The 25226-nt window shown below is 42.3% G+C and overlaps 1 protein-coding gene across 2 annotated transcripts in view; it reads left to right on the top strand.

The window, feature by feature from the left end:
* Positions 1–4203: 4203 nt before the first annotated feature.
* The window catches only part of Med23 (mediator complex subunit 23), a 45380-nt gene continuing 24357 nt past the window's right edge, over positions 4204–25226 (top strand). Inside the window, exons 1-12 of one of the 2 annotated variants that reach the window (XM_051164620.1) lie at positions 4313–4370; positions 4640–4671; positions 4824–4911; positions 7835–7959; positions 8873–8984; positions 9920–10018; positions 11581–11682; positions 13139–13208; positions 14600–14712; positions 17276–17371; positions 17928–17945; positions 23041–23241. In XM_051164620.1, coding sequence (XP_051020577.1) covers positions 4332–4370; positions 4640–4671; positions 4824–4911; positions 7835–7959; positions 8873–8984; positions 9920–10018; positions 11581–11682; positions 13139–13208; positions 14600–14712; positions 17276–17371; positions 17928–17945; positions 23041–23241 — 1095 coding nt within the window. In that variant the 5' untranslated portion in view covers positions 4313–4331. Of the gene's footprint in view, positions 4371–4639; positions 4672–4823; positions 4912–7834; positions 7960–8872; positions 8985–9919; positions 10019–11580; positions 11683–13138; positions 13209–14599; positions 14713–17275; positions 17372–17927; positions 17946–23040; positions 23242–25226 lie in introns of both variants that reach the window. The other variant, XM_051164621.1, reaches the window with a different exon arrangement.

The following is a 25226-nucleotide window of genomic DNA, read 5'->3' as shown; positions in this document are numbered from 1 at the left end:
AATTTGGGTTCTAGGGATCAAATTCAGGTCATCAGGTTTGGCAGTAAGTGATTTTACATGCTGACCCATCTTGCTTGCCTACACTATTGTATATGAGAGATCTGAAAATTTGTGGGTTCAGTTATTGCCCTTTTGGGGGAGGGATGACTACATTTGCCAAGTGATAAATTCTAATAGTGACAGAACATGATAAATTCTAACAGAGATAGAACATGTGTCACTTTTCACAAAATCATTTTGGCTGCTCATACTTGGTTGTAGCGCTGACAGATTGATTCTGCATATCTTAGGTACTTTCTCACTGTTGCAATAAAATCCCTTAACAAGAACCTGTGTGGTGTAAGGACAGAAGCAATTTCCATATGTTGTCCTCTGACTTACACACATGTACCATGGCATGCACATGCACACATACACACACATAAGTAAATGTTACAAAAACTGTTAATACCGGAACTAAAGAAACTTCAGGGACAAATGATTTGTTTGGCTCCCAGTAGCTGGCCATCATGGCAGGGAAGGTAGGAGCAGTAGGAGCAGGAAGACGGCCATATTGTATGTCCACTTGGGAAGTAGAAAGTGAACATGAAGTGAGGCAGGCTAAGCTGTAAAGTGTCAAGGCCTATCACTAGTGACTCACTTTCTCCAGAGGGGTGGGACAAGTGTCAAGATATAAAGTCCTATTGGGAACATTCCACTTTTAAACCACCACCACAACATAGTGTTTTAACTGGTTCCCCAAAACTTCTGACACAACTCCAGCCCTGAGGTGCCACAAGTTGCCAACCTGTTCTTAGATTTTTCTCAAAATAACTTTAGTGTGTATACATTCTACAGATAAAGGCATTTTCTATATTGCCACAACTATCAAATGCAGGGCCTCAAATTGCCTGCATCTCTTGTCTGTCTAATCTTCAGTTGTCATTTAGGTCTTGTTAACTTTCACTTATGGTATGAGGAATTCTGTCGAGAGCCATGTTTTGTGTTCAGCTGTTGTAGAATAGTTCTTTCCTTCTTGAAGCCTTTCTCAGCCATTCCATAGCACTCTTGACTCTGGTGCTTTTAAACTGCAGACCAGTTGGTTGGTAGAATGCCCATCAATCTTAGCTTTATATTTCTCCATGAAATACCCAGTTGCTTTGAAGAACAACCATAAACACTCAGCTTTATATTTCTTCACGAAGTAGATAAAGATTGTTCAGTGTTTGTGGGAAGCTGAAGCTATCGCCCTCGCTAAGATGGCGCCTGGCAACCGGCCAGGCAAAATGACTTGCAATTCTGCTCCTGGTAAACAAGTCCTTATTTGGGTTGTGGGCCGTGCTTTGCTCTGATGTATGCATCCCGCCTTGTCGGGAACCAATTGGAGCTACCGACGTAAGGGCTGCTGATTGGGTGAAGCCGAGGATATAAAGGGGCGCTGGGGTGTTGGGGGGAGGAAGGAAAGGGAGAAAGGAAAAGGAGGAAGGAAAAGAAGAAGCTTGCTGAAAAGGTTCCTGAATAAACTGCCTGGAGAAGAACGTTCAGGTCGCGTCCTTATTTTCCGCTGGTCGGAAGGGTCGCGACAAGTGTTGACAGAAAAGAAAAGAAATGCATGATGCTCTCATGACATTCTTCCTATCAGGATGGTACATGATTGATATTTTCTCATTGCTGATAATGTTTGATGACCTGGTTAAGGTTTCTGATGAGAACTCCTGTTCTCCTTCCCTCTCCTTTTCTCTCCTTTCTTCCTCTCTCCTTTTCTTCCTTTCTTCTTTCTTCTTTTTATATATGAAAGGCTTGGTGGTTGAACCCAAGACCTTGAGCATACTTGGCAAATGCTCAACTACTGAGGGACATCCTCAACCTTGAAGTTTCCTTTTGTCCTTTTGTATTAAGAAATGCTGCTTACTTGTCTGCTACCAGAAGTGGCCAGGACAAAGTTCCTGGGTGGCCAAGTCTCTGTTGTGTTATCTACGAGCTGTCAAGTACATAAAAAAGATACCCAAACGAAATTTCAGAGGCTGGGATGGAGTGACTGTACACAGTTATCAGTGGTGGTAGGAATGGGGACTTATCTCCATACTATCATCCTCAGCAACTTGAGTATTCCCTTAATCTTTCAGGTACTTTTGACTGTGATAAAACTGGGCCCCTGCATTTAACCCAAAAACTATTTTCCAGAAAAAGAAAGTATGAAGTAGAGTTGGGGTTTATTTGAAAAGATGGCTAGGAAGATGGCAAATGCTGATGACCTGAGTTCAATCCCTGGAGCCCACAAGCTGTCCCCCGACCTCCACACCCATGCCATAGCACTTGCACACAAATACAAAAATAAATGTAAACTCTCATCTTCAATATTTTGTATTTTTGAGAATTTCATATATGTATGTATTGAAATGTGATCCTATTTATTCCCATTTGCCGCTCCTGTTCTCCTCATATTGCCCCAACATGCCCCCCTCCCAACTTCATGTCTTATTTTTTTATAACCCTCTAGGTCTAGTTAGGGCTGCTCACACATGCATGGATGTAGTGCAATCCACCAGACCAGTACTTCCCAACCTTCCTAACACTGCGACCCTTTAGTACAGTTCCTCGTGTTGTGGTGACCCCAATCGTAAACATTATTCAATTGATAGTTCATAATGGTAACTTTGCTACTGTGATGAATCACAATGTGAACATCTGTTGTGCAGGATGTCTGATTTTCCACCCCTGTTGACAAGCACTCCACTAGAGCATGGAGATCTACCAGTGGCCACATCTTCAATAATGAGGGAGTCTTCCTGCCCTCAAAGCCATCCACTACTCAGTAAGGGGTGGAACCTGAAGACCACTTAGCCTGTTTACACCAGGGTAGTGGTATCTTCTCTGACTAAAGTATATACACTGCTGACAGCAGTAGCGGTCTATAAGCATAAGCATACGTATTTAGGAGACAATTTTACAAAACGAACTCAAGACCAGCCTAGGAGACATGAGACCTTATCACAAATTAGAAGAAGGCAGAGGATGAAGAAAAAGAGGAGAAGATGGGAGAGCATTAGCATCAGCAGCCACACAAAACAAAGTCAATGAGAAAACTCAAGATGTCCGTCTACCACTCAAGGAGAGAGGCCACAAAAGAAACCAGCCCCCGAATGAATGTACCTTCACCTTAGACTTCTAGCCTTCAGAATTGTGACAGCATCAACATAAATTTCTAAAGTTTAAACCACCCAGGCTTTCATATCATGTCCCTGGCAAACTGCACACTGAACACAAGTCTTCAGGCTATTATTCTCCAACAGGAAAAGGGAATAATGGTTCGTTTCTGGATTTAGTAGCTGTAGGACAGTAAACAATGGTATACACTGGTTGTATGTGCTCTTACTTTGCTGGGAAACTATGTTTCTGCCAGGCTATGACCGGGGAACCATCAGCTTCTTGCCTAGCAGCTCTCAGGAAATAGTGTATGCTCAGCAATCTGCATTATTCCATAGACAGCCCCCACCCCCCACACCCCCCACCCCACCCCCAGTCTCACCAAAGTTAAAGGAAATGTAGCAGGCTATAGCTCCAACCAGTGATTTCCTTCACAAATTAAAGAAAGTTAGTTGATCATCTAAAAGACCAAAGAGATGAAAAAGTAAGCATTTGACAGATTTCCACATGTATTTGCAGTGAATTCGCGGTAATAACGCCATGCATATAAAGACAATGATGCATGTCTGTAATCTCCGTATTCAGAAGGGTGAGTGAGGCAGGAGGATTAAGGGTTTGAGACTAGCTTGAGCTGGTGGTGATTAACACCACCACTCACTTGTAAATTAATCATAATGCGCTCCTTCCTTCCTTCCTTCCTTTCTTCCTTCCTTCCTTCCTTTCTTTTTTCCTTCAAAGATGGGTACGTGCCAATTACTGTGGTAACAAGCAAGCTACCATAGAGAAGACATGGATCCTCGTGGGCAAGAATAATTAATGTGGTATCAACTGCTTCATAAGATCAGCCCTTAACAGACACCCAGTGTTCTGGTGACAACCCTGTGGTTTAGGGCTGCAAGGCTGCAAGTGAACTCCAAATGCGACGCAGCTCCTCCTCCAGCCAGGAGGTGGTGCAAAGGAGAGTTTGTCAGCTTGCGAGCAACCTTTGCACACGGAACCAAGTGACAGGGCTACAGGGATCGGAGGGACTTGTAAGCGAGTGAGCACCACGCCCTGCTGAGCTTCCGGGCGGGTTCCGTAGGAAGCGACGGAGAGAGCAGCGGCTTCCTGCCTGTGGCTCCGCCCCTCCGCTCCATTCTTCCCGAATCTAGGGGCTTACCTGCGCCTTGCCCGGCACCCCGGGAGGCCGGGGCTCGACGGTTCCGATGGAGACCCAGCTGCAGAGCATTTTCGAGGAGGTGGTGGTGGGTGCAACTGTCCGTAACCTAGGGCGATGGCTCGGGGAGGGGGAGACTTTGGGTCCAGGCTCTGGGCCTGGGCCGGTTCCTTTCCCGCCCCCTTTGTTTTGACCGGACTGGAGATCCCAGGTCTGCTGTCAGATTCCAGGGAAAGTATTCTTCCCGCCGCGGTCCCGATAAAAGTTCCTTGCCCTAGAGTATTTCTTTAGGGGACATCGCCCACCACATCTTTTGTTATTCGGGTCGTTTACTATTTTTTGTTTGTTTGTTTGCAGAAAACTGAAATTATAGAAGAGGCTTTCCCAGGGTGAGTATGTGTCGGGCAGGTTCTTGTGATTTTAGTTTGTTCAGATTTATCGTGTTAAGATTTTACTTATATTGGTTTGGGAGAGTTGCGAAATCTGCAGGCTGTGTACCCTTTAAAAACTAGTAGCAAATAATGTAGTTTTTGTTTTTCAGGATGTTTATGGACACCCCCGAGGATGAAAAAACAAAACTAATTAGCTGTTTGGCAGCCTTCCGACAGTTTTGGAATGGGCTTTCTCAGGTGAGAGATTTCATGTCTAACATGCACTTAATGACTTTTGGTTCTCCTTTTTTAAGTTTTGTTTGTTTGTTTGGGGGTTTGTTTGTTTGTTGTTTGTTTTTCGAGACAAGGTTTCTCTGTGTAGCTCTGGCTGTCCAGGACTCACTTGTAGATCAGGGTGGCCTCGAACTCACAGAGACCCTCCTGCCTCTGCTGGAATTAAAGGCATCCACCATCAATGGCCTTTTTTACTTTTCGCATCTACTTTGATCCATCTCTTAAGATCATTCAGGAAAGGGAAAAATAAAACTGCCCATCATTTTACAGTTGTGTATTTGCTGGAGAACCCATGTTGAAAGTTCGAGGTAGTAAGATCACAGTGGGAGGATGTTTTTTCAAAGTTTCTTCCATATTAGATTATATAAGGTCATTTTTATCCTGTTTTATATATTTGTTCTTCAAATGGAAGTACATATGTTAACTTTTTCTTGTAAAAGAAAAATGTCTTTATTTAAAAAAAAAAAAAATGCCGGGGCTGGAGAGATGGCTCAGTGGTTAAGAGCACTGCCTGCTCTTCCAAAGGACTGGGGTTCAATTCCCAGCACCCACATGGCAGCTCACAACTGTCTGTAACTCTCAGATCTGACACCCTCACACCAACGCATGTAAATTAAAATGAAATAAAACATTAAAAAAATGCCCAGGTTTTGTATAAATGTGCCACCATAAAGATGCTGCCATAGAGTCCTTGTTAGAGGTGTATATTGTCTTCTGGCGGTGCACCTGGTAGGGAGTGAGCTGCTGAGCCCTCTTTGCCAGCAGTGGGATTTGCCACCCAAGTGTAGATCCTAAAGACAGAGTGTTCAAGTTTTAAGCTTTTTCTTAAAAAAAAAAAAAAATACTTGGATGCGAATCGGAAAAACATAAGGCGGAAATGTGGTTTCAAATGCTGGCGCTCCTCCTGCCTTTCCGGTCTGAAGCCAGCAGCCTGGTGTGTGTTCCCTGAACCGTTGTTTGCCTGTCTGCCAAGGTCTGGGATTAACAGCGTCATATCGCTGCTTCTCTCTGTGAACAGTGCTGGGGCATTGAACGCAGGGCTTCACACGTGCTAAGTACATGCTCGTCTCTGAACTACCATGTCCCCACATACTAGGCACACACTGGTCTCCGAACCACATCTCCAGTCTCAGAATTATTTTTGCAGAATCACCACATGGCATTTGTAGTGTTCAGCAGTTAGCTCCATGCTTTTCTTGCCCTTACTAATAAGGTCTGACGGTAATTTGTTGAGTTACTTTTTCTTTCTTATTTCTAATAACAGTCTAATATGTTCTTATATGTGTCTGCCACATTCTTTATTTACTAACCGCCTACTTACTTTGGAATTTTTCTATCTTTTTTCCAGAGTTTTGCTGTGTAGCCCAGGCTAGTCTTGAATTTGCAGCAGCGCCCCTAGTCTGCTTCTTAGCATGATAGGCATGGACCACCAGGCTTAGCTAGCTCTTTCTCTTAACTTTTCTACTTTAAATACTGTGATAGTGAATAGTGTTATTGGTTAGGTATAGGATCAGTTACTGGACATAATTTTGCTAAATTGACAGTCTACCTTTTTTTTTAGTTATGGAGGGTAGATGCCTAACACACATGATTGGCCTTGAACTCATGACCCTCCAGTCTCTGCGTCCTTGGTACTGGGATATAAGTATGTATAACCACCCAAGAATATTTATAATTTTATGGAAATTACCTAATTGTTTCTCATAAGGGTTATCTACTTACACTCCCAGTGCTAACACATGAGTCTTCACTCCTTAGAGACATACAATAGAATGGTATCAAGCACTGAGTAATTTTATCTTGGTAAAACTTTACTTTGTACTTCTTTCAATATTTAGCATCTTCCATGCTTTTTTAATTTTTCTTGGACTTTTTTTTTCACTATTATTATTATTATTATTGTTATTGGTTTTGTTGTGTGTGTGTGTCACAGCACTTGTGTAGAGGTCAGAGGATGATTTACAAGAATGAGTTCTCTCTATTTACTCTGTGGGTTCTGGGAATCAAAGTCAGGAAGCTAACCTTGGCCATAAGGTAGCAAGTGCCTTTGTGTGATGAGCATCTCACCAGCCATATTTAATTGTTAAAGGAATTCCCTAGGCATTTAGTAAGTTACGGTGTGACCCTTCAAGTAGCTTATATATGAAGAGAGAAAGCTAAAAATAAAATCGACAAGTCTAAATCGCATGAGGGGTAGTGATCATGTGGAAAAGGAGGCGTATACATTCTTCTGGGGTGTTCTGGAAGGCAGACTTCGATATGAGCATGACTTTTGGTATCATGTTTAACTTATAAAAACTTAGACATTCGATTTGTCATGGCATTCACAGTGGGCTCTGATTTGGGTTCATGGGACTTAGATTCATTTAAATTTTCATCAGACTGAGGTACCCATCTATATTAGGTTTTTTTCTTTCAACAAATGGAATAGTTGCATCACCCTGTAAAGATGCTACTTATAGTAAATTAAGTGAGCTTTATATTGGCAATGAATTTGTTAATATGATCTCATGGTAGAAGCTTAATCTATGTAATTGCAAGATTTTAAAATTAATATAACAAATATTACATTTAATTAGTTTATTTACTTGGGGACAAGGTCGTGCTAAATATACTGAGGCTGACTTAGAACTCTATACATAGCCCAGGATGGCCTTCCCTATGCCTCAACCTCTCAAGTGTTGGGTTTATAGGTGTGCACCACCATGCCTACAGCTAAATATGACTTCCTTCATCTTGCTCTTTTAGGAATTATCCGCATTTACTGATGTTCACAGTGAAATGTTTCATTTATGATATTGACACATTCTCAAGCATAATATCAGCCATTTATGTTAGTCAGAAATTGTAACTTCAGGCCGCAGTAAGAGCGCTCTCTAATTTTTAGGAGTCACATGAACAGTGTGTCCAGTGGATTGTTAAATTCATCCATGGCCAACACAGTCCCAAAAGGATCTCCTTCCTGTATGATTGCTTAGCGATGGCGGTCGAGACTGGTCTCCTTCCACCCAGGTACGTGTGGGTGGGATGAGCGTGGACAGACCTTCAGAGACACAGGCTGGAGAGGGGCGTGTGCACAGCCCATACGTAAGTCGGCTTAAGAGGCAGGTTTTCTGTCTGAAATGTAATTTGTTTGTATGCACATGGTCTGATCGCCATGTATCTGGTTGTGCCTGAGGAGGCCAGAAGAGGGTGTGAGATGTTAACAGCTGGTGTGAGCCACCTGCATGGGTTCTGAGAACTGGACTCAGGGTTTCTGTGAGAGCAGTGTGTGCCCTGCACTGCTGGGTCACCATCTCCGGCCTTGCTTTTGCTTTATTTTCAGAGTGCTTCATAATTACAATCCAGTGTAGCAAGGGCTGAAGTCCTTAAGAAGCTTTCCACACCCAATCATCTACTGGGACCCGTTTTGGGGCTTTCATCCAGGGTCTCCAGGTGTTGCCTGCTGTGACCTGCCTTTCTCCTAATTCCGTAGAGTTCGAAAGTCTGCAAAAAAGAGTACAGTCAAGAAGTAGCTGTGCTTCCTTGCCATAGCCCTGCCCCTGCCCAGACAACACAGACTGTCCCTCTAACTCCCTTGGGGGGGTGTGTCAGTGTCGTATCTCACAGAAGTTTGTGGAGGCGAAAATGTAATGTGGTCACCTGCTGCCACCTGATAAACGATAAACATTTAGCCAAAAGCTTTTGACAGTGTTGTGTTTTCTAGTGGAACTATGGCATGGTGAATAGCATTTAGGTGGACTTCATGTTTGAGCTTTCTTCTAAGTAAAACATAGGAAGTGTTCCATGTTCCTGGAACACTTTCACAGAATGGTTTTAGAAAGCATGCATGGCATGGCACTTAGAATACCCAGCATCCACAGTCCATGTCCATTAGGGAATCTGGGGGAGGCTCTCTTGTAACTGGAATCTTTTCCCACCCCAGGATGGTGTGTGAATCGTTGATAAACTCTGACACACTTGAATGGGAAAGAACACAGCTTTGGGCCTTAACTTTTAAGCTGGTTCGGAAAATCATCGGAGGAGTGGATTACAAGGTATTGTTTCCTAATTGTAAGAAGTGGCTGCTTTCAGACATGGTTGTTTTTTCACAGTGTGCATCTTACTTCACATGAGGGAAACAACACAGGAGTATTCCTAAGTTAGCATTTGCTTGACTCACAGTCTCCTTCCTCCCAACACTTTAAGATGTACACAGGACTAATACGTGTTTATGTGAAATGGGAAGTCTCAAGACAGAATCCATGTTTGATGCCAGAAGTCTTTCATTGCTTTGTGAAATGGAGAACACAGCAGGGGTTTGTGGACCAAGAACTCTGCCTTGGTCTCCTTAGAGTCCTGTCCATCCTTACTGGATGTCTTCAAGAGTCTGCTCCCCGCTGAAGCAGCAGCACAGTTTCTCTTGTATCTTACCGTCTAGCTCAGGGGTCTTTCCATGTCACTCATTGTTGTCACTGTCCTTCATCAAGGAATCGCCAGTGCATGGCCCTGTGCTTCATGTCTACATGCTCTTCCATCTGAAATGACCCAGCAGTGACAAGTAGATAGTTGTTGTTAAATCATGGCTACTCTAGAGTCAGTCACAGAAGACTTCCAGTTCTGTTCTCATTACTCAGACTGAATCTTGTTACCCAGGTTCCCAGCTCTTCACACTGGTGGCAAAGCTGTACCTTCTTAGCCTCCGTAACAGCAGGAGCCCTTCAAGTGGTTTGAGGGCCAGCAAAGACTGCCAGAGTATAGAAACTTCTTTTTATTTTTAAGTGGTTTTGTTGTTCATTACAAGATGTCCTGTGGAATTCTGCTCCATTGTGGAGCATTATTCTTAGGTTACCGTTGGGAATGTGTCATCTCTGAATGGGAAAATGTGTGTGTGACCTTGAAGCAATGCACACTCCTGAAGCCTGGCTGTTTTTTCTCACAAAGGATTTTATGTTTACTTTTTTTTAACCCATATTGTCTCCTTACTTATTAGGGTGTTCGAGACCTCCTAAAAGTGATTTTGGAGAAAATCTTGACAATCCCGAATACAGTAAGCTCTGCTGTTGTCCAGCAGCTTCTGGCAGCAAGAGAGGTAATTTAAGTTTGAACGTGCCTCTGTTTCTAGGTCTGGTTATGTGCTTTTAAACTCAGTGTCTTGTGCTGGGGAAATGGCTCAGTGGCTGAGAACACTTGCTGAAAAACAAGGGAAACAGTTCAGAAACCCAGCACCCATGTGACAAAGCCAGGCATGATCCCTCTGCCCCAGCGGTAGCCTGTCATTATGGTACTGTGTCAGAGCCAGGCATGAGCCCTGCTCCCCCAGCGATAGCCCACCATTGTGGGACTGTGTCAAAGCCAGGCATGAGCCCTGCTCTTCCAGCGATAGCCTGTCATTATGGGACTGTGTCAAAGCCAGGTATGAGCCTTGCTCCCCCAGCGATAGCCCACCATTGTGGGACAGTGTCAAAGCCAGGCATGAGCCCTGCTCTTCCAGCAATAGCCCGCCATTGTGTGACTGTGTCAAAGCCAGGCATGAGCCCTGCTCTTCCAAGCGATAGCCCGCCATTGTGGGACTGTGACAAAGCCAGGCATGAGCCCTGCTCCCCTAGTGATAGCCTGCCACTGTGGGACAGAGCTAGGCTGGTCAGTGAGCCCAGCAGAGAACAGCAGGCTGACACCTGATCCTCACCTCTGGCGTCTGTGTGCACACGCATAGGTGGGGACAGCTACATACATGTGCACATAACTCACACAGCGCACGCTCACATAACTGGCAGTAACTGTAGAGTATTCCTTCCACTGAAGTCAATCCAGCTCTAGTTTTAGTCAGGTGCTCTGCCACTGAGCTACATCTCAGCCCACGTAATGTTTAATAGTGCTGTTGTGTCATAGCTCTTGTATTTCAAAAGGAAATTAAAGAAAAATTTAATTTCTCCTAAACAGTTATGAAAGAAGTATAGGTACTAAAGTATTTTAAACCATTATAAGATAGACAGTGGCCACTTTTATCTTTTTTAACTAATAATAGTATTATAAGAATTTTCTGTTACTGTCTTAAATCTATGAATATTTAAAGGATTTTAAGGTATTAACTACCAACAATGCATTCTGTGGTTAATTACCCTTCATTCTTATACATTATTTAAGAGAATTCCTCTGTTAATATTTAAAAATAAAAATTCTGCTTTTTTAATTGTGTGAGCGCATGTATACGTATATCCTATGGAACGGTTAGGTCAAGCAGTTCAGCATAGTTTACCTCACAGTCTTTTGTTTTTTGAGGTAGGGTAGCATGTAACTGGCCTAGTTCGGAACTGATATGCAGCTGAGGTGAGGATACATCTTAACTCCTGATTCTCCTTTCTCCACTTCCCAAGTGTTGGGACCTCAGACAGACATTTAAGATTTGCTTAGCCTCTGACTAACTGGAGTCATGATGCATGGCTGACCTCTTGAATTTACCCGTCCTGTCTGGTTACGAGAAGTGTGTCTTTTAACCTGCATTTTGTGGGCATCCACACAGATACATCGCTAACTGAGCTGTTTGCCCAGCCCTACTTCCTAATTTTTAAATTCTTTTTTGTTGTTGCCGTTGTTGTATTTAAAGGTTTTATGTGTGAGTCAGGAGTAATGTTGTCTTTTTGGTTCTTTTAGGTTATAGCTTATATCTTGGAACGAAATGCCTGCCTGTTACCAGCCTATTTTGCAGTCACAGAGATCAGGAAACTATATCCTGAGGGAAAACTTCCACACTGGGTACATTTTGCATTTTCTAAAATTTTAAATTCCTATACAATTGTATTGCATGCGCGCATGCGCGCGCGCGCAAACACACACACACACACACACACACACACACACACACACACACACTGTCTTAGTTAGGGTTTCTATTGCTATGATGAAACACCATGACCAAAGCAACTTGGGAGGAAAGGGTTTATTTGCCTTGCACTTCTATCACTGTGCATCACTGAAGGAAGTCAGGGTAGAAATTCAAGCAGGGCAGGATCCTGGAGGCAGAGGCCGTGGAGGGGTGCTGCTTACTGGCTTGCTCCCAATGGCTTGCTCAGCCTGCTTTCTTATAGAACCCAGGACCACCAGCCCAGGGATAGCTCCACCCACAATGGACTGAGCCCTCCCCCATTGATCACTAATTGAGAAAGTGCTCTACAGGCTTGCCTACAACCTAATCCTATGGAGGCGTTGTCTCAGTTGGGGTTCCCTCCTCTCAAATGACTCTAGCCTGTGTCAAGCTGACATAAAATTATCCAGCATAATATGTATGTCTGTACACATGCCGCAGCATGAGTGTGAGTCAGGACAGCTTTTCAAGTTGGTTTTTTTCCTTTGCCAGTTGTATGCAGTATTAAAACATAGGTTATCAGGTTCGCACGCAAGGTAATTTCACCTGCGGAGCCTTTTCACCTCACTGGCCCTTTTGAACATAAATGACTTAGGTATCCAGGCAAACACAGGAAAAGGAAGAACAATTCCCCAGAGTGGAAGGGAGGGCTTCCAAAGGAAGGATAGTGCCGTGTGCATGTGTCCAGACAGCTACTGCATCCTTAGATAGTACATATTTTTATTATATGTAATACCTATTTGTGTGTGTAGGGACTGGACACACTTTGCCTGTGGCTACAGACCCGAAGTGACTTTGTAGAAGTCAGTTTTCTATCCATGTGTCCCAGGGATCACACTGATGCCATCAGCCTTAGTGTCTAGCACCTTTACCAGTTGAACCATATTTTTAGAATAATATATTTATTTTGTGTCTCTATTAACCCACTGAGACAGTTTGTTTGTTTTTTGAGACAGGATCTCTCTGTGTTAGCCTTGGCTGTCCTGGACTCCCTTTGTAGACCAGGCTGGCCTCAAACTCACAGCGATCCTCCTGCCTCTGCCTCCCGAGTGCTGGGATTAAAGGTGTGTGCCACCATGTCCAGTGACAGTTCTTATGTGCTAAAAAAAATACCCAGTTTCATTGACTGTGTAAGGATGTAGTGGTGTGACTTGGCTTAACTCAGGGACACGTGGAGTGACAAGTGTTTGGAAGAAAAAGAAAAGCACACTAGTCATTAAAAAAATTGTCCATGCCAGGCCTTGCACTAACTCTTTATGTCTATTATCTGAATTTTGATAGATGATCACACTGTGCAGAGTAATCTTGATATTATTTTTATATTCATTTGTTTTCTTTTTCTTTTAGTTACTAGGAAACTTGGTATCAGACTTTGTGGACACTTTCAGGCCCACAGCGAGGATAAACTCCATTTGTGGTAAGAGCACAACTTAGTAGATTGGAAAAGGCTTGATCCTTAGTGATCTTTAGGAGTCTTCTGGGCATAGCTGAAGGCTGGCCTCCTATGAGTGGCTTGCCACTTTGTATCACTCTAGGAAACTAATAATGTTTATTTTCAGGGTTTTGGATAAGGCAGAGGCAGAACTCATAGAATGGTGCAGCTTTCCCATGAGACCATTGGAGAAGTCCTGTTATGGCTGACTGGAAACACTTTATCCTATTTTTGTATATTTTAATATAGCTAGACACACCTTTCATTTATTTGGTTCTGGCTAGCCTGACACTGTGTAGGCAAGGGTGACCTTTAATGTCTGATCTGCTTTTTCCACCTCTAAATGCAAGGATTACAGACATGTGCTGCCACACTCCGCTATGGGGATCAGACCCAGGGCTTCATGCCCTCTCAACAATCTACCATCTGAGCTCCACCCCTGGAAACGCCTCCTACACCAGACAACTGGGAATGTCAGCTTTTTCTTCTATTGCCATGGTATTGAGAATGCCAGACTTCTGGTCTGTGTGACCACACCTTTGCCATTCACTGGCCATTTTAGTATGCACTTTCTTATGTTTGGTATGATATTTGATAATCCTTGCAATGCCCAAATATTCTTCCAAATTATTTCTAGGAATTATTGTAGCCTTATAACTGTCTGGGAATACAGACCATTGGTTTTTTTTTTTTTTTTTAATGATCACATACTGAGAATTTATGAGTCAGTGCTGTTTTAGACTCTGGGAATATAAAAATAAACTATAAATTCTGGACAGAAAATTCTGAGCTCTCTAGCTTTTGTAACTGAGTGGATATTAATATCATTAAATGGATTGCAGAAATGAAGCAGGTTTTAAGAAAGACGATGTTGAGTTTATTTCAGGTAGGTTGAGCTTGCGCTCTCTGTGCGTTATCTAAGTGATGCTGCTGTTGAGGCATCAGGCACATGCTACATCAGAGTCTTCTAGGGACGTCCTGAAAAGAGTTAGCCCTAGAGAAGACCTCAGTCTGTATTTGGACAGGTCCATCTCGTGAGCTTGGTGTTGTGTGCAGTCTGTAGTGGCTTTGCAAAAGCAGATAGCCAGGAAGATTTGGCTCAAGGACTCTACTTTGCTGACCTCCACCTTAGACACTTAAGCAAAATGCACCGGTTTTGCATTTGGAAGCCTTGTACAGATTTATTGTTCAGCCATCTGGAAGAAATACAGGGAATAAAAATTCTCACACTTCAGTTTCCTGGCAATGGCATTGCTAAAGGCATTTTAAACCAGTGCCTGGCTTGGCGTGCATATTTAATAAGTATTAGAAGGGGGTGAACGACCTGGCATTGCCTCGGTCAGATTTACATAGAAATGTTTTTGCAATGCATACAGGCCGTTGCAGCCTTCTGCCAGTTGTGAACAACTCTGGAGCCATCTGTAACTCATGGAAGCTGGACCCTGCAACTCTGCGCTTCCCTCTGAAAGGCCTTTTGCCATATGATAAGGTATGTATTAAATTCAGTGTAACTTTTGGGCATCTAAGAGCCACCATCTCATATTGTCTAGTGTTCGATATCAGATTGCCCTTTAATAGTCTAGAGAAGTAAATGTTTTAAAGAAACATAGCTTATGGCTTACATATTTCATGGTGTGTGTTTTGGTTGTGTCTTTGGTTTCCATCCCTTTTGCTAAGGTCTTGCTGTGTAGACTTGGCTGGCCTGGAACTCTGTAGCGTAGTCCAGCCTTGAGCTTGCAGTGGTCCTCTTGCCTTTGCTTTTTAGTGCTGCCATGGCAGTTGAGTGCCACCACATGTGGTGTGGTTGTTGTGTCATTCCGTTACCCCCACATACTCTGTGGTGTGTGGATTCACCCCTGGCAAAGTAGTTAGATAAAGAAAACTCTTTAGGAACAGGTCTTGTCTAAGGCTATACATTAAAAAAAAAGAGAGAAAAAGAGAGAGCCTCCGGATTTGAACTAAGACATACACCCATTAACATTCTTCCATGGGTACTTACCCTTTTCACATTTGGAAATGGTGGTTAACCTCAAGAGTACGTTGGGGAATGGTATCTGTTCTCCTTTTTAGATTTCTAAGCAGAAGATTCTTTTCCTAACAGTGATGTTTATGACAAATACGATGTGTCTTAAGTAGTGTTTCTAAGTTTAATACCAAAGCAAAGAGAGTGGTTTTGTAGTCCCTGAAACTGGGAGACTTTCCTGCTAAGGAGCAGCAGTCGTTTAACTGCACTAATGAGCAGTCTTGCAGACTGTGCTGTGCTATAGTCTACTTGTCCTGAGAACCGTACTCACAAAGCCAGTTGTTGTGCCTCATGTCTGTTACTCCAGAACTCAGAGGAATGAGGCAAGAGGACACTGCTGTCCAGGCTATCCTGGGCTTCAGAGTAAGTTCTAGACCAGAGTGATATATTCTGTCTCAGAGAAAACCAACCAAACCCAAGTAAGCAAAACCAAACTGTGCCCTCAAACAACCCTTGCAAATAGCCGCTGTGTATAACAGACTCCGCTTATTGGGGTTTTGGGGTTTTGGTTTGGTTTTTTGAGACAGGGTTACTCTGTGTGTCTTTGGCTGTCCTGGACTCGCTTTGTAAACCAGGCTGGCCTCGAACTCATAGCAATTCACCTGCCTCTGCCTCCCAAGTGCTTATTGTGTTTTAAATGACCCAAGGAATCCTTTTTTATTTAGTTTTTTGAGATTTTTACTTATATTTATTTTATGTCTGAGTGTTTTGCATGTATGTCCAAATGCCACATGAATGCAGTGCCTGTGGAAGTCATAAGAGGGCATCAGATCCCTGAGAACCAGAGTTATAGGCTGCCCTGGGGCTGCTAGGACTCGAACTCTGGCTCTGGGCAGAGCAGCCATCACTCCAGCCTCACAAGGAATCCTTGACGGTTACGTCTTGATGGGCAGTGCATGCCTGTCACTTTTGCAGATGTTTGCAGCACCAGTGGAGAAGGAGCAGCAAGCAGAGGCATGGGGCACCATTTAAGGGGAAAAACTTTATGAAGGCAGCAATTGCTGTTCACTTTTGCCTCACAGTTCCATGAGCACAGTTTAAAGCATAGCTTAAAAATCAGCTTAACTGCTCCCCGCCACACATCATTTCTCTCAGAATTCTAAGAGATCTATTAAAAAAAAAAAAATCAAGCAACCATTATACATATAGTATCTGAAGTAAACTTTGCAGTGACATCAAAGTGATGATGGCTCTGGCAGCAACGCAGAATAAAAGTGATCCCTGTGTAGCAAACTGACGACTCAGACACTCCACAAACATGCAAATCCAGAGTAAGGCAGCCAGAATCTGTCTGTCTGTGTTGCACATGCCCCAGCTGTGCTAGGACTGGGTGCTGTCAGTGAGGGCTCACTAAAGTGAAAGACACAGTACTCCTTTCCTAAAACTGTGTGTAAGTGCTTAAGTCACTTTGACAATTTCACCAGAGAAATGGGACCCAGCAGCTAATATTGAGGGGACAGGCGAGCCACCTGGTGATTGTTTAAAAGTCAGCCAAAAACTCATAAAAGGCTCTCATGGCTGATGTGCCTTTATAACAGTGCTTCTTCAGACTAGAATCAGAAGAAATCGTGTGCTTGGAGACATAGAAACTTGTGGGAAATTACCAGTTTTGTACAGAAAGGAAACAAAAACCCTAATGATGATGTTTCATTACGTCTGCCAGATGTCCCAAGAACAAAAGGCTTTCTAAACTGAGAGCACGAAGTTGCTGTTTAGGTACACACTCTAAAATGGAAAAGTATAAGTGTTTTGTTTTCAGGAAGAGGGGGAATGAAAATCTGATTCTACTCTTGTCTTGACTTTTAACCCTTAAAAGTATATACATAGGCTTTCACCTTGGATTTTAAATGAGAAAATTAAACTGGGAACATATAACCCGTAAATGTTAAATATCATTTTTTCCCACTAGATTTTGCCTACTGTGGGAAGGTAACAAGTGCCATGGGAGACTTTATTCTTAATTCCGAATAATTTGAATTCACATTTTGTTCATCTTGATGCAGTAATTTCTTTTTTGTTTCCTTTAAAGGATCTGTTTGAACCACAGACTGCTTTGTTGAGATATGTATTGGAGCAGCCTTATTCCAGGGATATGGTCTGCAATATGCTAGGTTTAAATAAGCAGGTACTGTATTATGCTGGAAGCCAATAAAGTCTATAGATCTGCGCTGTTCTTTTCTATCTTCACTGTAGCTGACCGAGCAAAACAGTTAAGAACTCTTCGATGACCTTTTCAGTATACAGTTTATTCAACAGTGTCTTCTACTATCATTTATATATTGCATTAAGAATGTTTAAATTTAAACCAAAATATTTTTAAAGTTGGTTTGTTTTGCATTGCTTTTTTTCTATAAGGCCAGCTTCAAGTTACCTTTTGCCAGAGAAACCTACACATAACCACATTTTTTTGACTTTTTCTTGTTGTTGTTTGGGTGTATTTTTACAACCCTTGATATCTTCAACGTGGCCGCCTTGCTGAATTTTTCCACTTCTTTCCTTCCTTCTTTCTTTCTTTTTTTGGTGTGTGCTTGTTTGGTTTTGGTGGTCTGACATGTGGGCGGGTTTATGCTGACTCGGGGTTCCTTGAGGCTGGCCTCATAGTCACTGTTTTGTCTTTTCTTTTTTTCTTCCTTTATTTTTGTTCTGTCCTGTCTTGTCCTGCCCATCCTCCAATGCTCTAGACCTTGAACATTGCTCAGGTATGTTCACAACCTTACTGCTGTATTGTGACTAACGATACGCTGGCCGCGTGTGGCCACTGATTCAGTTAGACATACGTGTATGGTCGGGGCTTGAAATTGGCGGGGCCATGCTGAGACCAAGGCCACTGAAAAACCTTCTTGGGATATGAGAGTTCTTTTTGGTGGATGGTTTTTGTTTTTGTTTTTTGTTTTTTGTTTTTAAATATACATTTTTTTGGTTTCTTGTTTTTTAAGAAAGAGACAACACTTGGCACTCAGTAAACCTGACACTTTTTGATGGGTTTTCCCCCGACTCCATTTTACTCTTTTCATTTTAGGGCTAAAGTTAGCCTGATGGAGTTTTCAGAGTTGGAAAGATTAGTGGTAGCCTCTTATCTTTCCAGACTATTAATAAAAACAAATAACAACAACAAAAATACTTGGGTTGATTTGCCTAAAAAAAAAAAAAAAACAATTTTAAAAAGGAAAGAAAAATAAAACATTTTCATAGAGATGCCTTGCTTTTAAAAAGTCGGAGTGGTAAACTTTAAACAGGGAAGGCGTTTTTGGAAACATGGGGATTGACTAAGAAATGTCACACTCTTAGGTGACCCCACACCTCTTGATGAACACCCTTCTTTGTCAGTCTTTGCCAGATGTGTCCTTCTCTTGGCGTGGTCTCCTCAGTTGAGGCCCACCCGTGACAGGAGAAAACCACTATGGCTGCATTTGACAAGCCAAACTTTTATGAAGTCCTAAGTCTGTTTCAGGACTTTGTACCTTTGAGATTTTAAGCAAAATAGTGGTTCCGATTATTTTTGTTAACAATTTTTGAGCCCAGCATATTAAAGTAGATACCAGCGTTTTGATTTTGAGACGACGCTCTTTCTAGGCTCCATAAGGTAGCGAGCGTTGCTGTTTGCAATACTATAGTGAAGGTTGTGCGGTGCTTCCATTGATAAAGCCCTATTTTTACGGACATACGGCTTGGCCATAAAACTTGCTCAGTGTTGAAACTGCATGCCAAACTCACCGCAGTAGCAATACCTCTTTTATTTTCCGGTTTTTTTTTGTTTTTTGTTTTTTGTTTTTTTTTCTGCTAAAAATTTTACCAAGTTTCCTTGTTTGGAGGAGCCTTTGTACATGTGAAACTGAAATTCCTAGACCACTAAAGTCCCCAACATCACCTCCTGCAATCTGTCACATTAACATTTTACATCTCAAGTTAGTAACCCTGCTTCCCTCTCACTTGAGCTAGAGGTAAGTATTAGCTAACTTTGCAAGAATACTTTGTTTCAAAACTAATTTTGCAGTGAATGTTAAGTCACACGTACTCATTTTTTTTTTTTTTTATACTTCGGTGGCTACATGTCATCTGAGCTGCAATTACACCTCCCAGGTATCTTTAGCTATTTATGGCTCTGCACCACCACCCCTTGGGGGAAGGAGGTGGCTATCCTCAAAAATAGAAACTGACAAAATAATTTCAAGAAAAGTATTTATGATCTGATCATTTTAATAGCAAGTTTCAACCTATAAAAAGTTTATGACTAAGGCATAAATCCATAAAAAATAAAATTTATAATGGAAATGCTGATAGAACATTTATTAGTATTGGTCCCACCATAGTGTAAACATTGTCAAAAATTCACAATTCATCAGTAATTGTTGTCACAGGCAACTCTGTAGTAAGAGAGTCTCAGATGCAAGATAATATGCCGAAGTGCCTTGGTATATTATTTACCCATGGAAATAGGGTATGAAAGGAGAACACGCAATATAAATCCATACGAATACAAAGGATCAAATCATCTTATTGCATCTTTTACCGTTATGGAACTATATATCCTGTGCTGTACTTTCTTGTCCTTTCTCTAACAGTGCAATAATTAAAGCTTGAAAACTTTATGACCTGTCTGTATTGCATTTTCCAGTAGGAATTGGCCTATGGTTAATCCTTAAGTTGGTCAGAGACAGGTCATAAATAGCCACAGGGTGGTGTAGATTGCTGAGCTTAAGCACATAGGAGGAAAAGAAATGTTGTGTTCTGTGTTCACATCAGTTTCTATCTTTTTTCTTACAACTAAAAGCATCACAACTCACTTAGAGTTCTTAAGCTTTTGTATGCGGTGCGAAGGCGCTGGCCACCGGCTCTGAAGTGACTCTGGGAGCCATTAACCAGCACAGGGATCTGGTTCGAGATTTGTCCACTCAACTTGTTCTGAGTAGAAAGTATTAAAACTGATTTAAATTACTATTCAGAGTTAACTTAAGACCTTGTAAGTTTAATTTGTGGGATGTTTAGTGCAAAAGCAAACTGTTACGTTAAAAGTGTCACTTACCACTCAGAAGTGGATATGAGTGAATGCGGAAAAGCAGCATCGTGACCAGCAAGCCTGGTGGGAGGAAGGAAGGGAACAGGATGCAGCGCGGCTGAGGGTAGACGGAGTCTAGTTCAGGCTGAACTATTGGATAGGAAAATGATTTTAAAATATTGAATTTGGATATTCTCATTGTTAAAACAGATTTAAACTAAATATACATACAGATATGATATAAACTAAGGAATCAACATTTATGCTAGAGATTTACAAATAAAAGTATTAAGGTGCCTTAAAAATGTTCACATTGTCCACTTTGCAGCATGAGGCAGACTTTTTGTTTTAACCTACCTATTTTATAGTAGTGGAAACTAGAGCAAGCTAAGTGTGGTGGCATACACCTGTAATCCCAGTGCTCAGGAGGTTGAGGCAGGAAGATTACCTCAAGTTTGAGTTCACCTGGACCTCATAGTGAGTGCTAGGTCTGCCATAGCTATATAGCAAGTCCTTGGATTTACAAAAAAGAGAAAAAAAAAGCAGGAAATTAAAGCATATTTATTTACATTTGGGTTTTTGTTTTGTTTGTTTGTTTGTTTTTGAGATAGGGTCTTGCTTAGGTATGCTAGGCTGACCCAGAGCACTGCATACAACAGGCATACAGCTGCGCCCTTGTGGCCGCTCTGCTGCTCTGCCTCCTCAGTGGTAGGTAGTCTGGCACAAAAGCTACTTAACAGTAGGAGTACAGGCCATTTGTGTCTCAGATCGTCACTATTTTGATGCTGTCAAATTGGCAGATAAAGCAATGTGAGTATTCCTGTCTTTATGTTTAGATTGGCAATGTACCTGGTTTTATCCAAAATAATTAACCCAATACATATTTGCATCAGATACCAGGGCCTTAGGTACCACCTGGTGTATTTGATTCTCAACTGAAAACCTGGGGGTTATTCATGAGATGCGGAAAGACCATCAGCTTTAGCTATAAATCTCCCAATTGCTTTTATTTTGTCAAAATTCTAATATTTCTGGCATTCCTCTATAAACCATTAACTATGTGACCATCACAACATGCCTGAAAACATGTAGGTAAAAATCCAGCCTTTAAAGGAAAAAAAAAAAAAAAAAAGCTAATATAAGAAAGGGAAACTCCAAAGTGACTGAGGTGCTAAACACCAATTTTATTTGGTCTCCTCTTTTTTCCTGAAGTAGACTGATGGGAGACCACCATGGGTGGAGGGATAGTTGACCAATTGGCAAGTCTCCAAAGTAGAAGCAAATTCTCATCACTAGTTTAAAAAAAAAAAGGAAAGAAAAGAAAAAAAAAGAAAGAAAGAAATTCCTACTGGAAATCCTGGCTTTCCCTCTTTTCACAGATTTTTCTGACTCTTGCATCCTTTGAGCGATCTCACTGTACACGTGTGTTGTCTGGCCCTCTCTGAGGTTGCTGGTGGTTGGCGGAACTAGTAAATTTCAAGCCCTGGACACAGTAGCTGCATGCTGACTTGAGAGCTAGTCTGTAGTGTTGTCTGTTGCACTCTGCTCTGCTTCACACTGATAGCTACGTTTGGAGGAGGAGTACTGCAGTCTGAACTGGTGGTGTTAATCTCGCTTCCCGTAAGCCTGTAACGTGGTGGAACTGTGATCATGGCCTTGTGGTTTTGGAACAAAATAATATGAAACAACCATTGATGCTTCCTGTTCTGGGTAGATGTTTGTTTTACATGCATGCATCAAGAAAGTGCAGCTATATTGCAGCTTTACAACGTGGAGCTGGCAAAGCATGCAAAGAGGGGGTGCAGTGGATTGTTTTGTTTTCTTCCAAAGTTGTCCCCATTTTGCATTTTTCTACAAATTCAAGATATCCCTTTTTCATGGCAAAAGACACTGATAATTAAATCGAAAGTATAGGGGAAAAATCATCTATATTTTAGTAATTGTGCTCACTAGTAAGGCTTCCAACTGCCTGCTACTGAGTAATACAACATTCATAAAGAAAAACTGAAGTTGCTTTTAAAATATGGCTTACTTCTTTTGGTAAAAGTACATTTTAAATCACTTTTTAAAATCTTTTTGCCTCTAGAAAGGGAAGTTGCATTTTCATTGTTAGTGTTTAAACCAAGTCTTTCTCTCATTTTAGATTTTAAAATGGTCTAATTTAAAATTAAAGCTGCATTATGTTTGGCCTGCAGAGGTGGGAAGAGCAGGGCTCACTCATGAGTCTGTTTCCTGCTGGTTTGGAAGAGGTCTCTACTCTTTGTCAGCATTGCTCACTGTCAGCATCGCTCACTGTCCACACAGAAGGGCAGACGTTCTCACGGCTGCCTTACCTCTGCAGTGGCAGAGCTGTAAACTTGGAGTTGTCACTTTAAAACACACAGGGTTATGTCTTACCTCATTTACTTTTTCTAAATATTTAATATCAGGAAATGCAGGCCTTTCAGTTTTTGAGTTAGATTGCAAAAATATGGTATCTCCCTATCATGTCCCCTTTAACCTGCTGTGTTGACAGAGAGAGTAGTCTAGTATACTTTGATTACCTTTTGTCAAATTGGAATAATTCTGTATCAGAATCAAACACTAATTGGAAGCGGGAGACAAGAAAAGATGCTTTTCATGAGCCCCTCCTCTGTGATGACAGGACACAATGCAGCTCTAATAGACTATAGCTAACAGTAACCTCAGCTCCATCCTATGCTTCCTGGCCCCTCGTTACGACTACTGCCCACTAACTGGTGACATCTGGAACTGACCAAGAGGCTTTTGGAATACTGTATCTAATCTCTGCCCTACAGCACAAGCAGCGCTGCCCTGTGCTGGAGGACCAGCTGGTGGACCTGGTGGTATACGCCATGGAGAGGTCTGAGAACGAGGAGAAGTTTGACGATGGGGGGACCAGCCAGCTCCTGTGGCAGCACCTCTCCAGCCAGCTCATTTTCTTTGTGCTTTTCCAGTTTGCCAGTTTCCCACATATGGTCCTCTCTCTCCACCAGAAGGTATGACCAGAGTGCACCTCGTCAGAGCCACTCCACCTGTTTGTACTATGGCTCAGCTGTCTATCTCTGAGCACTGCCAGACTCTGGGTTCAGAGGGGACAGAAGTCAGGGCCCTAATTTTGATTTGGTTAACCTTTTAATTTCTTTGTTTAAGGCAGGGTCGACTGGTCTAGAAGTCACTATGTAGACCAGGCTGGCCTCAAGCTCAGAGACCCATCTACCTCTGGCTCCCAAGTGCTGCCACTAAAGGCTTGGGTCCCTGTGCCTGGGTTCTGTTTTTTAACTTTTCAATGTAATACCACCAAGGAGTTCTACACTGGAAGGGAAGGGATGTGTATGTGTGTATAATATATAACTAGTTAGGTCTCTGTTGCTGTGATAAACACCATGACCAAAGGTGATTTGGGAAGGGAAGAGTTTATTTCACCTCACAATTTACAGTCTATCATGAAGGAAACTCATAGCAGGAAACTGGAGCCAGAAACTGATGCAGAGGCCATGGGCGCGTGCAACTACCAGGCTTGCTCCTGTGGCTTTTTCAGCCTGCTTTCTTATACAGCCTAGGACCATTTGTCCAGCTGTGCTGCCATTAGTAGACTGGGACATCCCACATCAGTCATCAATCAAGACAGTATCCCACAGAGTTACCCACAGGCCAGTCTCATGAAGGCATTTTTGCCATTTGAAATTCCTCTTCCCAAATGACCCTGGCTCATGTCAAGTTGACAAGAAAAAAAAATAAAACAAACAAACAAAACCAGCCAGCATACCATGGCAGCATAGTTCCCTATAGAATGAGTGAAAGGGTGTAGACCCTAAATGAAGACTTCAGAAGTAGCTCTATCAAAGATTTTTAAGCTAATGCTTCGAAGATAAATCCAAATTTCCCAAGGGAAAAACATAGCAAAGAGCTTTCCTAGCCTTAGTATTTGGAAAGATAAGAAGTTGTATGAAAACTGGAAGGAAAAATATGTTCAGGATGACATGAGAAAGGCGGGAAGCAAAGAAGGGCATGGGCAACTTCATGGCCCACGAGAGCTTAGATTTTCTTTTGGCCGTAGTGAAGAGTTGGGAAAATAATCAGATTGGAAAAAGTACTGCTAATGGCAACATGGATTAAATTAACAGTATAGAGACAGGTGTGAGCAGCACAGTAAGAGAACATTGCAATGGGTTGAGTGAGGTATGTTGAAGGTCTGAACCAATATTGAGGAAGATAGATAGACTGAAAAGTTGTGTAGCACAAGATGACCAGCAGGTATCAGGGTTTAACAGGAAGCTAGCATTGCTTGCTCACAGGTTTCTACTTGGTAATGAGCAGAAGGGCAGGACGGTTAGTTCAGGAAAAGTAAGACAAGTAAGAAAGTGTCAGATAAGCTGGTTTTAGCTATAAGATCTTAGGCACATTGAGTGGAAATAAATAAATGTTACACCATAGCATCACTACAACAAGGATTCTTCTTTGTACACACACATGCACACCTGGTTAAATATGTTCTTTGAGGATTTCATACACGTGTATAGTATGTTCTGTTTGTTCTCAACCCGATTCTCTCTTACTACCCTCCCACTTGTGGTAAGCCAGAGTCTGTGTGTGTGGTAAGTGATTTTTCTCTGGCTTTGTCCACCGAGGAATAAATTGCAGCATAGGTAGGAGGTCCAGAGACTTCTGTTTTTCCTGGTTAGAGTGAGCACCCCAAATGGTAAAATTTTTATCTGAATACAGAGGCAGATCTCTCTTACCTGCATGGGCTTAAAGCAGAAGCATGGGAGGTTCAGCAACCTCTTACCTGCCAGGGCCATTGTTGGAGGGGCTGCAGCAGTGTACCACGCAGGCCCAGGGCCAGTAGGAGGGTCCTGAGAGTCCTTTGCTGGCTGTGTTGGGTACTCGTGAGGCAGGTTGTGTGCATCAGAAACAGTGCCCACACACAGTTTGCCTGCATGTGCTGAGTACTGGCTGGATGGTGGAGGTGTACACCAGGGCA

This window comes from Acomys russatus, chromosome 21, assembly GCF_903995435.1.
Source record: "Acomys russatus chromosome 21, mAcoRus1.1, whole genome shotgun sequence".
Classification (NCBI taxonomy): domain Eukaryota; kingdom Metazoa; phylum Chordata; class Mammalia; order Rodentia; family Muridae; genus Acomys; species Acomys russatus.
The sequence above is the reverse complement of the archived record's forward strand: the minus strand, read 5'-3'. Positions and strand labels throughout refer to the sequence as shown.